Source organism: Mizuhopecten yessoensis, unplaced genomic scaffold, assembly GCF_002113885.1.
Source record: "Mizuhopecten yessoensis strain PY_sf001 unplaced genomic scaffold, ASM211388v2 scaffold10805, whole genome shotgun sequence".
Taxonomy (NCBI): Eukaryota; Metazoa; Mollusca; class Bivalvia; order Pectinida; family Pectinidae; genus Mizuhopecten; species Mizuhopecten yessoensis.
The window spans coordinates 31,346-47,161 of NW_018408730.1; the positions used below are offsets into that span (position 1 = coordinate 31,346).

Genomic DNA, 15,816 nt, shown 5'->3' on the forward strand with positions numbered 1-15,816 from the left:
CTTTTTTTCTTTTCAGAATACTCCAAAGCAGAAACGGAGCATGTGGATCTGGTTGCAGGCGATCTCCTGATGATAACGTGTGATCCCAAATTGAGAGTGGAAAAATTAACAGGTGGTGTTGCACATATATTAATGAAGCAGCCAGGTGATGTCGTGGTATACAGGAATATTGACGCTAAGGCAAAAGATCAATATCCAGGAGCATCTTATTCTATGAAATTGGAAACAAAGAATGGTTGGGCCTATTTCCATTACAATATTACAAGTAAGTCTGCATATATTTTTCTGTTATTAATTAAGCAGCCTGATCAAGCTTCAGTTGTACAAAACATCTTATCAATGGGTTTTTTCTTTGATTTTAATTTCTCCATAGAAATTTAACTACTGGCCATGGGTAAAGCTAAGAAATGTTCCTGGCTAGAGTATTACTGTACATATCTGATAAAACCCATAGAGATGCTTACTTGTATAAGACAACAGCTACCTCTGGACCTATTTGTAGAACTCACTGGTCGTGAGCTGGACCTCCATTCTAAGACAAGTACTACTATACGTATATACTAGTGCTTCAAACAAAAACTCAGTTAGACGGGGCCGCGGTGGTTAAGGCGTCTGACATTCTGCTAGCACTAGCCCTCCACCACTGGGTCACGGGTTCAAGGCCTACGTGGGGTAGTTGCCAGGTACTACTGGCCGTCAGTCGGTGTTTTTTCTCTGGGAACTCTGGCTTTCCTCCACCATCAAAACCTGGCACGTCCTTAAATGACCATAGCTGTACATGTTAATAGGACGTAAAGCACAAACAAACCAAACCAAACTCAGTTAGACACTACAGCCAACCCTCGTGTTTGTGTCTCCTCTGAAGCAAAGGTGTTAGGAATTACTTGGATGGCATTATAGTCTTCTCTACAAATGGTTTCCATGCAATAATTCTTGAAGGAAATATTGCTTTTTATATATGCATGTAACTCTCTACACTTGCCTTGGGACACAACCAATTCAATGAAATCCTTATTTGAGGAAATGATCAATTAAGACCCAAGTTCAATTCCTTTCATTTTCTGAAAAGGTACAATCTTAGAATTATTAAACATATGAATTATCATAATGAAGTAGACTGATTTTGTGAAGTTCGACAGATAAGAGTGACAGACCCCATTATTTTATATTCAATAAGAATAATACTGTTCATTAGCCATGAAATGTCGCATGAACACTGGTGTATAGATCTAGATCAAGTCAAACCAATGGTACTACATTTACAGCAGATACATGTGAAATAATTTCATGACAATCTTGATGAAACATTTATGAAGAGTAATATTTGATTGGTTGGCTCATAAAATAGCTACTTGGAATATAATTTAGGGTCATCCATTGAGAAATACAGGAGCATGGGCTCCTCATCGTCACCTCACTATATAAGTACACCAAGACATTCTATTCCGTCTTTGCGTATTGCAGAGTTATATTCTCTTGTGAGCAGGTATCGATTGTTATGTTATTGGTTTGTGTGAGAATATTATGTCGTTTTCTCAAAAATTGATGACGTTCCTCTCACAAACCAATGACGTAACAATCAATACCTGCTCACAAGTAGATTATCTAATCATATAGATGTATATATGGGATTTGTTAGATAATCTCACTAATCCCATACATCTATATGATTAGATAATCTATAACAGATAAGTGAGATTATCTTATCATATAGATGTATGTATGGAATAAGTGAGATTATCTAATAATATATATGTATATATATGGGGTTTATGAGATTATCTAACCATATATTGATGTATATATGGGATTAGTGAGATTATCTCATCATATAGATGTATATATGGGGTTAGTGAGATTATATGATTTCCTATGTGTCGTTTGTTTTTACAGGTCTAAAGGTATCTGACTCTGGTTTGTGGCAGTGTTTAACTCAAACTGGACCCGATAACGAAAAGAAGTACATCAGGAACATGACGTTGAGGGTCGAACCCGCTGCTGGTAAATACTTGTACCTCTTGGTAGATACATATTGTAACAGATAGTTCTAATACCGGTAAATACATGTACCTCTTGGGAGATACATATTGTAACAGACAGGTCTGGTACTGGTGAATACTTGTACCTCTTGGTAGATACACATTGTAACAGATAGGTCTAGTACCGGTAAATACATGTACCTCTTTTTAGATACATATTGTAACAGATAGGTCTAGTACCGGTAAATACATGTACCTCTTGGTAGATACATATTGTAACAGATAGGTCTGGTACTGGTGAATATTCGTACCTGTTGGTAGATACATATTGTAACAGACAGGTCTGGTACCGGTAAATACATGTACCTCTTGGAAGATACATATTGTAACAGATAGGTGTGGTACCGGTAAGTACTCGCACCTCTTGGTAGAAACAAATTGTAACAGATAGGTCTGGTACTGATAAATACATGTACCTCTTGGTAGATACATATTGTAACAGACAGGTCTGGTACTGGTAAATACATGTACCTCTTGATAGATACATATTGTAACAGATAGGTATGGTACCGGTAAATACTTGTACCTCTTTGTAGATACATATTGTAACAGACAGGTCTGGTACCGGAAAATACTTGTACCTCTTGGTTGATACATATTGTAACAGATAAGTCTGGCACTGGTAAATACATGTACCTCTTGGTACATACATATTGTAACAGACAGGTCTGGTTCTGGTGAATACTTGTACCTCCTGGTAGATACATATTGTAACAGATAGGGCTGGTCCCGGTAAATACATGTACCTCTTGATAGATACATATTGTAACAGACAGGTCTGGTTCTGGTGAATACTTGTACCTCCTGGTAGATACATATTGTAACAGACAGGTCTGTTACCGGTAAATACTTGTACCTCTTTGTAGATACATATTGTAACAGATAGGTGTGGTACCGGTAAGTACTCGCACCTCTTGGTAGAAACAAATCGTAACAGATAGGTCTGGTACAGGTAAATGCATGCACCTCTTGGTAGATTCCTATTGTACCAGACAGGTCTGGTACCGGTAAATACTTATACCTCTTGGTAGATACCTATTGTAACAGACAGGTCTGGTACTGGTGGATACTTGTACCTCTTGGTGGATACATATTGTAACAGATAAGTCTGGCACTGGTAAATACATGTACCTCTTGGTAGATACATATTGTAACAGATAGGTCTGGTACTGGTGAATACTCGTATGGTGGCCATGGTATCAAGTGATGCATGAAGATGAAGTGTGGAATATGTGTGCTGGCTTGGGTATTTAATATGTGTTGAGAGCGCATATTAGTTTAATACTTTACATGTGGTCATCTTTAAATTAAGAATTTTATCATTTTTATTAGTAGAAGAAGTAGTAGTATGATTGAAAATAACATACAGAACAGCTGAGTCTCATAAATTGTTACTTTTTCAGGAGTTTGGATGAATGCAAGGAAATCAACATAGGTTTTATGCTCATAATTGTAAAGGCAGTTAAATCTCTTGAAACAGCGGAATAGATTACTATCAGGAGCTTTATTCCAACTGGAGTTTCTGATGTATTTGCTGATGCATTTGAATACATCATGATCATTTCAACCAAAGTCCAGTGATTTGAAGTTTTTACATTGATTTTATAAATGTCTTCACAATTCCCTATATTTCCACAGATGTTGGCCAAGTAGAGTTTAGGCTGGTCAAGACTTCTGATGGCAAAGAAGTGAAATTAATCCATGAAGAAGGAGGCACACATTCATCTACAACTGGTGTGACGTTGCTCAGTGGAACTTACACCATGTCATGTGTTGCTGAAAATGGCTATCCTGAACCTAAATACACTATAGTGTTGAATGGACAGGTAATCAGTCAGATCGAGTTTGCCACTTTGAATCTGACAACAGCAGACACGAACCTGGCTTGTAATGTCAAGGTTCCTCGCCAAGAATTCAGCGAACATACATTGGTCTTTCAGCTGAGGGTTAAAGAAGGTAAGTTGATAAAAATATTCATGATTTCATGGTACCAGTAGGAGTATATGTAGCTATATATATAGTCGATAAGTAAATTAGCCTTCTTATATATACACCTAAAGTCTTCAACTTCCCTGTTGTCATGATCACAGATATTTACATATTGGAGATTGAATGGTCGCAACATTGAAAGTTTGAAGGCGACACATGCGACGTCACTAGCCCTAAATGTCCATCATTGAAAATGTACACTCAGGCTATAGAGCTAGTGTTCCCCAAGCTAGGTTGCAGATTGTTCAGAACAAAATCTTTCCACTTTAAGGAAAAAGGTGAAGTATCTGTAATTTAGCGTGTTTCATTGTGTGAAAAGTTTAGATATTTTTTTTATTTGAACAAAAATCTCTGTATTATATCAGTTATGTATGGAATGTGGCTTGTGTGTAACAGCTTGTGTGAGGATATGTCAAGTTGCACTGGGCCTAGGGTTGTATTGATGTAATGTTTTATACTTGTATTGGCTGTACAAGGCCAGCAAAAATATTTCCAATCTGTCAGGGGGGTATGCTCTGCTCACCCATTCAATAAGAAATATAAAAAATAGAGAAAATACTTCACTGGTTTTTAAAGAGATAAAAAACCACCTGTCCATGCCTCATGTAATGCTAACAATGTTCAGAAACATTACAGTTAATTCTCACACTGAAGGAAGGTGGGTAGGTGGGGATTTATTGTAATCGCAATGTTCATCTGTCCTTCCTTTGGTCACGCTTTTGTTTGTGTGCTTAAATAACTTCATGGTCAAGTTTGATAATAAGCAAAATATTTGCATAACTAATAGAAGAATGATATATTAATGGTTTCTGCACCATAACTAAATAAATCTTGACCAGTTTCTAAGAAAATTTGATCAATGAGTGTACTATACAAAAAAGTAAATTAAAGGGACATCACGTGAAAAGGCGTTTTTTTTTTTAATGAATGTATGTATTGTATGCACTTCCACTTATGTTACCTCGCCATCCCCATATTCATAGTCCGTTCCAAATGTCCAGTTTGACCACTGAATTGTTCGGGAAAGCCCGGCTAAAAATAGCGCCGATAACGTCACCTGATTAGGCAGCAAACACAAGTGGTCTTGCGAGCGAGATGAAACGGTTTACAAAGGGGCCCTCAGAGAGGGGCAGTCAGGCAACTGCAACTTCTTACCGCACTATGAAACCAAGTTATATGATTTCTAATTCCGGATTCAAACTTATTGAACAGTAATTATTCATCATCAGAAGTTAATTGCTCACTTGCCAATATTAAGAATTTAAATTTATTTAGCTTTAAACATAAATTTGTTGCCAATAAAATTAAACAAGGGATGGGGCATAAGTTTTTACAATTTATCACAGCCTTCTCCCGTGACCGGTACAGGTGGTACGGGGCTAAACACTCCCTCAACAATGGGACAAACCTTTCTGTAAAAAGGAATATTCACAAGACGAATATCCCTTTTCAAATGTTTACATAAAGTGCATATATGCAATGACAAACTACACGCGAATATAAAAAGGAAACGTTTGTGAATTTATTTATTACATTAAACAACTCAATGTCTTTGGCCATTTTTTTTCTAGACCATGCATATAAATCTACGTATCCTCTCTTTCCCACTTTCACTGTCTCCAAACGCTAACATTTAGGAAGTCATATTAACCATCACACACAATAAACTGTATGGCAAAACCACTACGTGTACATGTAGAATATGTGTCAATAAGGAACGTGTTGAGATACTTGATAATTATATTTTTTCAATACTTTACAGAGATTAAAGCATACTTGTAAATGGACCTTTTTATGCTGAGACAACTTTTCTTTAATCAGTTCCTTTGGTCCGAAACAGAAGCCGTAGTTATCGGCAGCACGCGCCATTTTTATAACGTAATCAAATATTTTTTCCCATGTTTTCAATACGTATTCCGAATCTATCTGAAGTTGAAAATTTATTCTTTATAGAGAAAAGGTTGTTACATGATCATACATTCTAAGTCAACATCATATGAAAACATGAACTATTGAAAAATTACGATTTAAAAAAAAAGTGTTATGCGATCCTATTTACTAGAAGTAGGTTCTCGTTCCTCAGTTATTCATCCTGGTCCGTCATTTTGACATTTTTAATCTAGCTGCGATAACGTAGCTTTCTGACGAAGAGCGATTTTTTTTTATATATATTGCGTCGTCGCGCCAGGGCAGGCCGGGTATTATATTAGTACTAATTTAAAACTTGCATGTCAAAACAAAAAAACAATCGTTTAATTCAGCAATATAATTAAATCATACCATTTTACTGATCCCGTTATGTAAATCTAATAGCGCATATATCTCATTTGACCCCGAGCACCGACAGAGGATCAGAGAACAGAATACACCGTGGCCATCACAGCAGTTATCCCTTGGGGGGCCTCATGGCAAAATCAAACTAACCAGTCACTTATCCCTTTCGTTTGCATAAACCACTGTATAATTATAAAAAAAAACACAAAGTAAACTCTGTCCGATACATGCCCATTAACATATTAAACTAAGTTAATCTGTGTTCAAACTCACACAATGATACTAGCGAGGTTAATAGTTTTAGATATTTATTCATAACATAAACAGCGCTAGCATTTCTGTCGATTTTATTTCAGCTTAACCGGCCGCTATCCGGAAGAAAACATGCACCGTACTGACTGCTAGGGCAGTTATTTTCTGCTTTGAATACTTCCCACTGGCAATAATGATTCCGTAACGTACCCCTTGCGCTATCTTTTGACCATTTGGCAACTATTCGCTTCGTAGCAGACACGGTAAAACACTTTTCTTTGGCTTAATTCACACGGCCAGTCATTTTGTTTACAAAGAAATGGCGTGCTATGCGCATGCGCTAGTAGAGGGAAATCCCTGAACAAAACGTTGGTCAGACAGGTAGAAATACCGATGATTATTTTAGATTTAATCATTTTTATGAATCTATTTCAGCCAAATCCGATCGGCATTTTCCATAAGGATTCTCACTTGATATGTTTATGTAGTATTTGGAAAAAAAGACAAAAAAAAAGTTACTTCAGCGTGATGCCCCTTTAATATTTTAGTACAATCGGTCTATAATCCTCAGCATTTTATTGGTTGTAATTGTGACTTCAGTATAAGGTATTGAGGTAGAGGAGACGATCACTATACAGTCAGAGATAGTGTTGAACATTTCTGATAATCAAAGAAGTTGAAAAAAACAACCTTTTTAATTACAGTTGAACCAGAAATCACGTGTTCAACCACAGGAGCACGCGTCAATGATGGCCGGGCAGTGATGAACTGTACGGTAGTGGCTGCTGATGTGACCTGTAAGAAGGTCGTTTGGAAGTCGGGAACAACAAATCAAAACTTTGAGCATGGAGGAACTAAGGTCATGGGATATGACCTTAGCTGTATGGTAAATATATATATATACAGAGCATAACATCATAGGGTATAACTTAACAGAGTATATCTACAGAGGACATTGTAAGATCATAGGGTATGACCTCAATTGTATGGTAAATATATATCTACAGCGGATAATGTAAGATCATAGGGTATAACTTTACAGGGTATATCTACAGAGGACATTGTAAGATCATAGGGTATGACCTCAATTGTATGGTAAATATATATATCTACAGAGAATAATGTAAGATCATAGGGTATGACCTCAATAGTATGGTAAATATATATCTACAGCGAATAATGTAAGATCATAGGGTATGACCTCACTTGTATGGTAAATATATATCTACAGAGAATAATGTAAGATCATAGGGTATGACCTCAATTGTATGGTAAATATATATCTACAGCGAATAATGTAAGATCATAGGGTATGACCTCACTTGTATGGTAAATATATATCTACAGGGGATAATTTAAGGTTATAGGGTATGACCTCAATAGTATGGTAAATATATATCTACAGCGGATAATGTAAGATCATAGGGTATGACCTCACTTGTATGGTAAATATATATCTGCAGAGAATAATGTAAGATCATAGGGTATGACCTCACTTGTATGGTAAATATATATCTACAGCGGATAACGTAAGATCATAGGGTATGACCTCAATAGTATGGAAAATATATATATCTACAGAGAATAATGTAAGATCATAGGGTATGACCTCAATTGTATGGTAAATATATATCTACAGAGAAAAATGTAAGATCATAGGGTATGACCTCACTTGTATGGTAAATATATATCTACAGAGAAAATAATGTAAGGTCATAGGGAATTACCTCACTTGTATGGTAAATATATATCTACAGAGAATAATGTAAGGTCATAGGGAATGACCTCACTTGCAAGGAACGACCAGTTGCAGCTAAATTAAAAGAGTTTTAGCCATCAGAGGTTTTCAACAAATATGATTTATTTGACAAATATGCACATTGCTCATATCTTAACATTTACAAAGTGTTTTCCACATTTTGCTTTTACTGTTACAGGTGTCAATTTAGTCCGTATCTGTATCCTGTAACATGTCTGAATCACCCACTCTTTCATGTTCAATAGCCATTTTAGTTACAGTAAAAAGAAATATCAAAGAGACTTGACAATGTGACAAGTAATAATTTTATTTCAGAAACTGAAATGAACTGCAGATGATGTTGTTTTATCCTGTGCTGTTATTTTTATTTCCAGAGCAATGGCGTAAACAGTGTCTGGAGTTCGCTGGAAGTCAAGAACCTGCAGCAGGAGCACTTCGATGACACGTACTTCATCAAGATCAAGGACACAACAGCTGGCGACTTTCAGAAGGAACACCAGCTCAAGCTGTTGCGAAGTAAGTTCAAACAGCAAGTACAACTAAACCAGAATAGGTTTTTGTCGATAGTTTTACTGAAATCTTCCGCTTTTGGTTTTGACTCGCATTGGCAATCTAGATCAAATAAATATACACCAGGATGGGCTCTTTTGTAAAATCACCTCAAATATTTTGGTGATCATGTTTACTGATGCTTATGAGTTGTGACAAAGTCTTGCCGTTTAGTAGACCTGCAAGAAAAAGGCATTTACAAATGTAGTTAAATGGGTTTATTTTATTTTCGTAGATGAGTTGGTTCACTAAGTTTTCTCTTTTCACTACATTCCTGGAATAGTTCTCAACTTTCCTGAGTTATACAGTACAAATGTTGTTTCTTCTCCTTACATTGACATATTTTTATACATTTAGATGCAATAATGCATCAGTAGGATTTTATGTCACAATGGCATGGGACAGGCATATATTTTTCCTTCCTGCTGTACTCATCCGAATGACTGTGTCTTTGTTGGCATTGGACAACAGTGGTGTAATGTCTAGTTTCTTTTGTTTCAGAGGCTGGCGCCCTCAATGGGTCAGTGCAGATGACATCTTTAGGATCACTGGCACTCATCTCAGTGGTGACGCTACTGAAGATGATTCTATAAACAAGTTAGGCTGTGTGCTTAGGAAAGATCGATGTGAATCACAGTGCTTTTGATTGTCATATAGGTGGACTGCAGGTACATGTGTTGTGAAGCGGTTTTAATTACCGTGAAAGACAAGTAAATAACAGTAAAGTGGCACTGACGATTCAAGTTGGAAATGAAGAAACAAAAACCCTGTGATTTGAATGTGACATGGGATAGGAGTTGTAAGAAATTATGCAAAGGTTGAGATGAAGTAAGCGTGCAAGCAATCTCCACAAGCTTGAGAGTACGCTGATCCTGTACCACTTCTAGTCTCAACGCCTAGGGACTTTCCTAAAAGGAATGATACACCTGTTACACAGCGATAGAAACACAACATGTTTTTATACATTTTTAGCTTTACACATCTTTAAGGGTCTTATAAAAGAAAAAAGAAAATCAATCTCGATCCTAGATAATACTGTATAAAGGGAGGTAACCCTCATATTAGGACTGGTTATGTGGAACAAATGTATTTGGTAGCTGTTTCCTATCTGGTCTCCATGATTCAGGCCCCAGGAAAATTTAGTCCCTGAAATTTTTCTGAATAATTTTTGGTTGCATTTATTGACAAGCTATTATTAGTTAGTCCAAGATAAACAAAACAGGAACTGAATAGGTGTTAAAGTTATTGTCCAGTTAAAAAGTTACCCAGCAGGAACAAGTCAAAAGAGAAATCCAGTTTTCTTTCTTAAGCATCCTGATTGAGATATTTTTTAGAAGTAGAGTAGAAATAGATTCATGTCATCATTATTCGCTTGCATATAATGTCACTCAGAAAACAGTATAAATTGGTGTTTTTTTCATGTTTCATTAAAAATGGCCATTGACTTAATCAAATACCTTGGGAGATATTTTGAATAGTAATAATTTTTCAGTTCTAAAAATAATTTCCAATTTAAGAATCCCCGTACCACTGCAAAACACTGTAACTGCGCATCAGACACTTTTTTTCTCAGCTAGAATATAGCTTTGATGAATCATTTCTGAAAAGAAAAATACATTGCAGGAGTTTAATTGAAAAATATAATGAAACTGACCTAAACAAAATACAATCAACAGTGCTTTGAGTTTTAAAACGTAACAGGCTAGACCGTGATTTGAACACAGGATTTCAAATCGTTATACTATCACTAGAACTGATGGAGCTACCTGGTAATGTGCTGTAATTATATCCAAAGGTTAATGAAGGGGAGCTTTTGTATTATTATAGGAAAAAAAACCAGTACAGTGGAACAGGGATTTTTAATAGAGGATAGAAACGAATTATGAATTAAATAATAATTACAACGCAGTATTGGTGATTTGTCTTGCTTCCATGTTCATTTGACTAACGACTGCTAATTAAATTAAAAAAAGAAAATCATACTTGTGTCATGACCTGTATGTAGATTTTGATGTAAATGATTTGAAGACGGAATGGATCTTTTCTGCTCAAGTATATGTGGTTGGTAACTTTTGACACATTTTTGTTGTCACTGTGTATTTTTATGTTAGATATTTTAAATGATCACAACAAGTTATTTTCAAGTCCCATATATCTTAGTTTTAAACCAGCACTGTCAGGAGGTGTGTTTGTAGAGCGAGGGAATTTAATAGTATATGTTTTAATGTCGACATGATGAACCGTGTGTTGTATAAATGTGTATGAGCTGATGTAATTATGTATTCTACAAATGTACGACATTAAAACAATGTGTTTTGGCTTAATTTTCACGACACACTTTACCTCTGCATTTTAGGAGATTTGAATCATTTCTGCTGAACCCCGGTTTTGTTTCACACACACACACAAAGCTGTACTTCATGTGTTTCTACTATCTGACGTAAGAAGTATTGCTTTTCCTTCTAAAATCTTCATTGTAGAAATTCATCAAGTGTGAACACATTAACTTTGATATACCTATCCAACCCATCACATAGGCATCTCAAAAGATTAAAATACTTTACAGGTCTAAATAAACCTTGAATGGCATGCAACTAAGTAAAAGTGAAATACATGAAAGTAAGCGAGACATCATTGGAAGTAAAAAGAGTGAGGCTCCCCATATGTACTAATGTATTTATTTCACCGACAGCAGACGACACCTGAAAATTTGTGCCAAAACCGCTGAAATTTACTTGATCCCATAAAAACCAGTGTTGAAAATTAAACATGTGAAGATCAAAATGTGTCCACTTGTGATAGGATTACCGTAGGAGCATGAAGTATTTGGTTGTTAAGACTAGGAGATGAGAAATGTTTAGTGTGACGAGCCTTTAGGTAAGCTTAGTGATATGTATGCGGATGTTTGCTGTGCCTTATAAGGGAGACAACTTTACTCCTGCGTAGAATAAAAATGCCTTGTTTTCTTTGCTGAATTAATGGTTGGTTTGAAAAGGCACAAACAGATTGATTGCATTTTTTTTCATTCTTCCTTCATTCACCCCTGAAGAAGCATTTGAACTCTTCCAATTCAAAGGTTGGAATAGTTCATTATGAAATTTCAGGGGTGAATGAGTTAATTGCATATAAAATCAAATATTGGTTTGAAAATTGGGACATTTGGTTGGTTCAGGCAACTGTCATAATAATAAACATTTGGGAAAATATATACCTTATACATAGTTATTACAAAAAAAAAAGAACTTTATTTTTACCAAGTGCTTCTCAAGATTCATTCCATAAATATAAGTAGAAATTTTGATACATTATTCATATTCCTGAACTTTTGTTTAATAAAAGTAACTATGTTTATAATCAGGCACCTGTGTATTAACAAAGGCTTAACTATCCTTGGTGTAGTACATTTCTATTTAACAACCTCAAGTTGAATGTGGTTACTGTGCTTGTGTAACCAATCTGGGTGGAAAAAATGTTCTGAAAGAAGTGTGCCAGCTTGATGTTTTAGAATATATGCGACTATATGTTGACGTCCCAATCAAAACAGAAGCACTCTTCCATTGGAACAGGTTGAAGGGGCCTGTAATATAATTGTATGTAAATTTTATTTGTTTGTTTACATGTAGTACTTGTGTTTTAGCAGCTTTTCCCAATGTAAATAACACAAACGTGGTTTTAAATACATGTATAGTAAACTTTAATATTCATCGTTCAGACATTCAGTAGACATGTCTAACCATCGTGTTATACTGAGAAACATTTTACTGTAACAGCAAGTCATCTTCATCTTGATCATTAATACAATCATCGTCATCATTCTTGTCCGTGCGTACTTGATTCTCGTTACTTATTGTTGTCGGCGAGTGTGTATAATATCCCAAGGTAACTTATCACTGAATGGATTCTACAAGTACATAATCATAGCACCTGGTATGATGTTTTAAAGATATTCAAAGAGGATCTGATTTTATGAACAAATTTAATACTTTAGTATTGTATTCTGACGACTTCTGGAAAACAGTACCAGGAGCAGTGGACAAAAAGAAAAAACAAACGGCTTTATAAGAATTTATTCAATTTGAAAATTTTGGATCAATCATTAACAGTACTTGAGCATTGCCCGGTTTTCAAACAACGTTTTCCTCAAGCGTCATCAATGTTAACACACTGACCTCTATTACCAGAGTTTGTGAGTTTTGAATATTGCAAGATTGCATTTTTATTTTTATTTTTTTTAAATGTGAAGGCAATATGTTGGTGTTAAGGAAATACAGCAAAGATTAAAGTTATGTATAAACAATGTAACTATATAGGACACAGTGAGGTGGGATCGCCCAGGAATTCATGTATTTATACATTATGTGTCAGTTTATAGAATGCATATACATATAGGTGTTGTGTAAGTACGTTTCATCTCGCTACTGGGTCAGGCGTCGTCGTCTAGTCATCGCAGTATCATACAATATATATAATATAGTATAACCCAGATAAAATAACTTGTGGCCAGACTATAGGGTTGTCACAATACGCCTGGAGTGTATCACAGTGCATTGCAATACAGAAGAGAGATTTTTGTGTCATGTATCCCAATATAATATCATAGGATTATTGTTAATCAAACTAACTGATATGGATTTTTTTAATTTTTTGAAATTTCAGCTGATTCCCACTACTTTTAATAGCCTGCTTCCAATCCAAAACACATAGCAAATAAATACATGAACGTGAGCTTTTGAAAAGTTGCGATACAACAATATTTCAATTCTGTGCTTGCTGATATGATTTGATATGCCTCTGTATTGCAATATACTGGTTTTCGATGTATTTTGATCATGACTGGCCTGCCTGACTATATAACTAATTTTAATGTAAATATTTGATATGAAATTGTGAAAAGTATCTATTAACCAATTTATTGAGTGATGTTTTATTGAACAGTTAATCACCAGTGTTTTCAGCAGTAATATCTTCTGGGCGATTCCATCTCGGTATGTGGCATACCATACACAGTCAATTATCGCTAACAACATGCGAACTGACAATAAATAATGGATGTGTTTGTATGATGACATCTGTAGCACATAACATGTTCTGTTGTGCAATATATATACCAAATGACCACTGCTACGTCTATCCGTCAGTGGAATTCTAAACAATAACAATACAAGTATGACATGCAATATTTTTAACCTGCAAATTACCTTGTAGTAACTCTGTTTGGGAATGACTGTTTATGGCTTAATTTAGCCTTATTTAAATTTTACAAAATGAAAAACCACCGAAAGCAGGTGTATTAAAAATATCACGAAATTTTACTTAAATATAGCGTCTTTGATGATGTATCAAAAACAATGAGAAATTGACTTATGATAAGGTATTTGCCAACAGAAGTTTCCAGTTTTAGTATCTTTTAACCTATATTGTGACTAAATGTTTTTCTGGAGTTTCATCTTTTATTCCATTCAGGAAGAAACCATATTTAGCTAATAACAGTAATTGTTTAGTTCTGAATGTTGAATTTCATTGTTATTTGATTCCATGCTTCTTTGATTTGTAAGAAAATCAGATTAATTAAAGAAATCACAAACTCGGCATGTCATTCGTGTTATATATATAAAGAATTTGGAAATCCCAATGTAACATTCAGTGTCAATAACTCGTTGAATAAGTTTGGGATTCCACATCATCGCCATTGACATCAGTATCGGGGTAAAATTGGAGGGTACATACACCCAGGGACGTATACACCGGACACAGGAAGATGTGCTACGGGCTGGACCAGACTAACTAGACACTCCTAGTGCTACGGGCTGGACCAGACTAACTAGATACTCCTAGTGCTACGGACTGGACCAGACTAACTAGACGCTCCTAGTGCTACGGACTGGACCAGACTAACTAGATACTCCTAGTGCTACGGGCTGGACCAGACTAACTAGACGCTCCTAGTGCTACGGGCTGGACCAGACTAACTAGACGCTCCTAGTGCTACGGACTGGACCAGACTAACTAGATACTCCTAGTGCTACGGGCTGGACCAGCCTAACTAGATACTCCTAGTGCTACGGACTGGACCAAACTAACTAGACACTCCTAGTGCTACGGACTGGACCAGACTAACTAGACACTCCTAGTGCTACGGACTGGACCAGACTAACTAGATACTCCTAGTGCTACGGACTGGCCCAGACTAACTAGACACTCCTAGTGCTACGGGCTGGACCCGACTAACTAGATACTCCTAGTGCTATGGACTGGACCAGACTAACTAGACACTCCTAGTGCTATGGCCTGGACCAGACTAACTAGACACTCCTAGTGCTAGGGCTGGACCAGACTAACTAGATACTCCTAGTGCTACGGGCTGGACCAGCCTAACTAGATACTCCTAGTGCTACGGACTGGACCAGACTAACTAGACGCTCCTAGTGCTACGGACTGGACCAGACTAACTAGACACTCCTATGGAGACTAGCAAAGATTAGGAGGACAAACAAATGTTACGATCTTTGTCTCCAACTAGAGTAGAGATGGGGTTCCTGATTCCTCGTTCGATTATACAGGACCTACAGTACAGACACTCCCCCAACTTATTTTGATCTGCATTAACCCCGTTTCAGAAACGAAATCATGGATCCAGCTTTATAAAAAAAACATGCATATCACTCGCCGTTTCATGAAAGGAGTAATTTTCTTGAGTAGTTTTCCGTGTCAATGTTTTAAGTTTCAAACTCTTCTGTTTTTTTTTTTCCGTCTTACATACATATATATGTAACCCTGGTAAATACTAGCCGCAATATATCGCTCGGCTATAGAGAACTTCTCTTTAGCTCGATCGGTTGAGCGTTAGACTAGTAAGCCAGAGGTCCCGGGTTCGATCCCATGCGGAGGTAGTGATTCATATTTAATTAATCATGCGCTCTGTTACATTGGCGCCCACGTAGGGACCCGGGAAAA

General features: G+C 36.3%; 1 protein-coding gene across 1 annotated transcript in view; it reads left to right on the forward strand.

Moving 5' to 3' along the window:
• The window catches only part of LOC110462562, a 25,958-nt gene extending 11,819 nt beyond the window's left edge, over positions 1-14,139 (forward strand). Inside the window, exons 2-7 of the mRNA XM_021516553.1 lie at positions 17-265; positions 1,894-2,001; positions 3,678-3,995; positions 7,259-7,440; positions 8,688-8,829; positions 9,364-14,139. Of these exons, the coding sequence (XP_021372228.1) occupies positions 17-265; positions 1,894-2,001; positions 3,678-3,995; positions 7,259-7,440; positions 8,688-8,829; positions 9,364-9,455 (1,091 nt within the window). The 3' untranslated portion in view covers positions 9,456-14,139. The remainder of the gene's footprint in view (positions 1-16; positions 266-1,893; positions 2,002-3,677; positions 3,996-7,258; positions 7,441-8,687; positions 8,830-9,363) is intronic.
• The last annotated feature ends 1,677 nt before the right edge of the window (positions 14,140-15,816 follow it).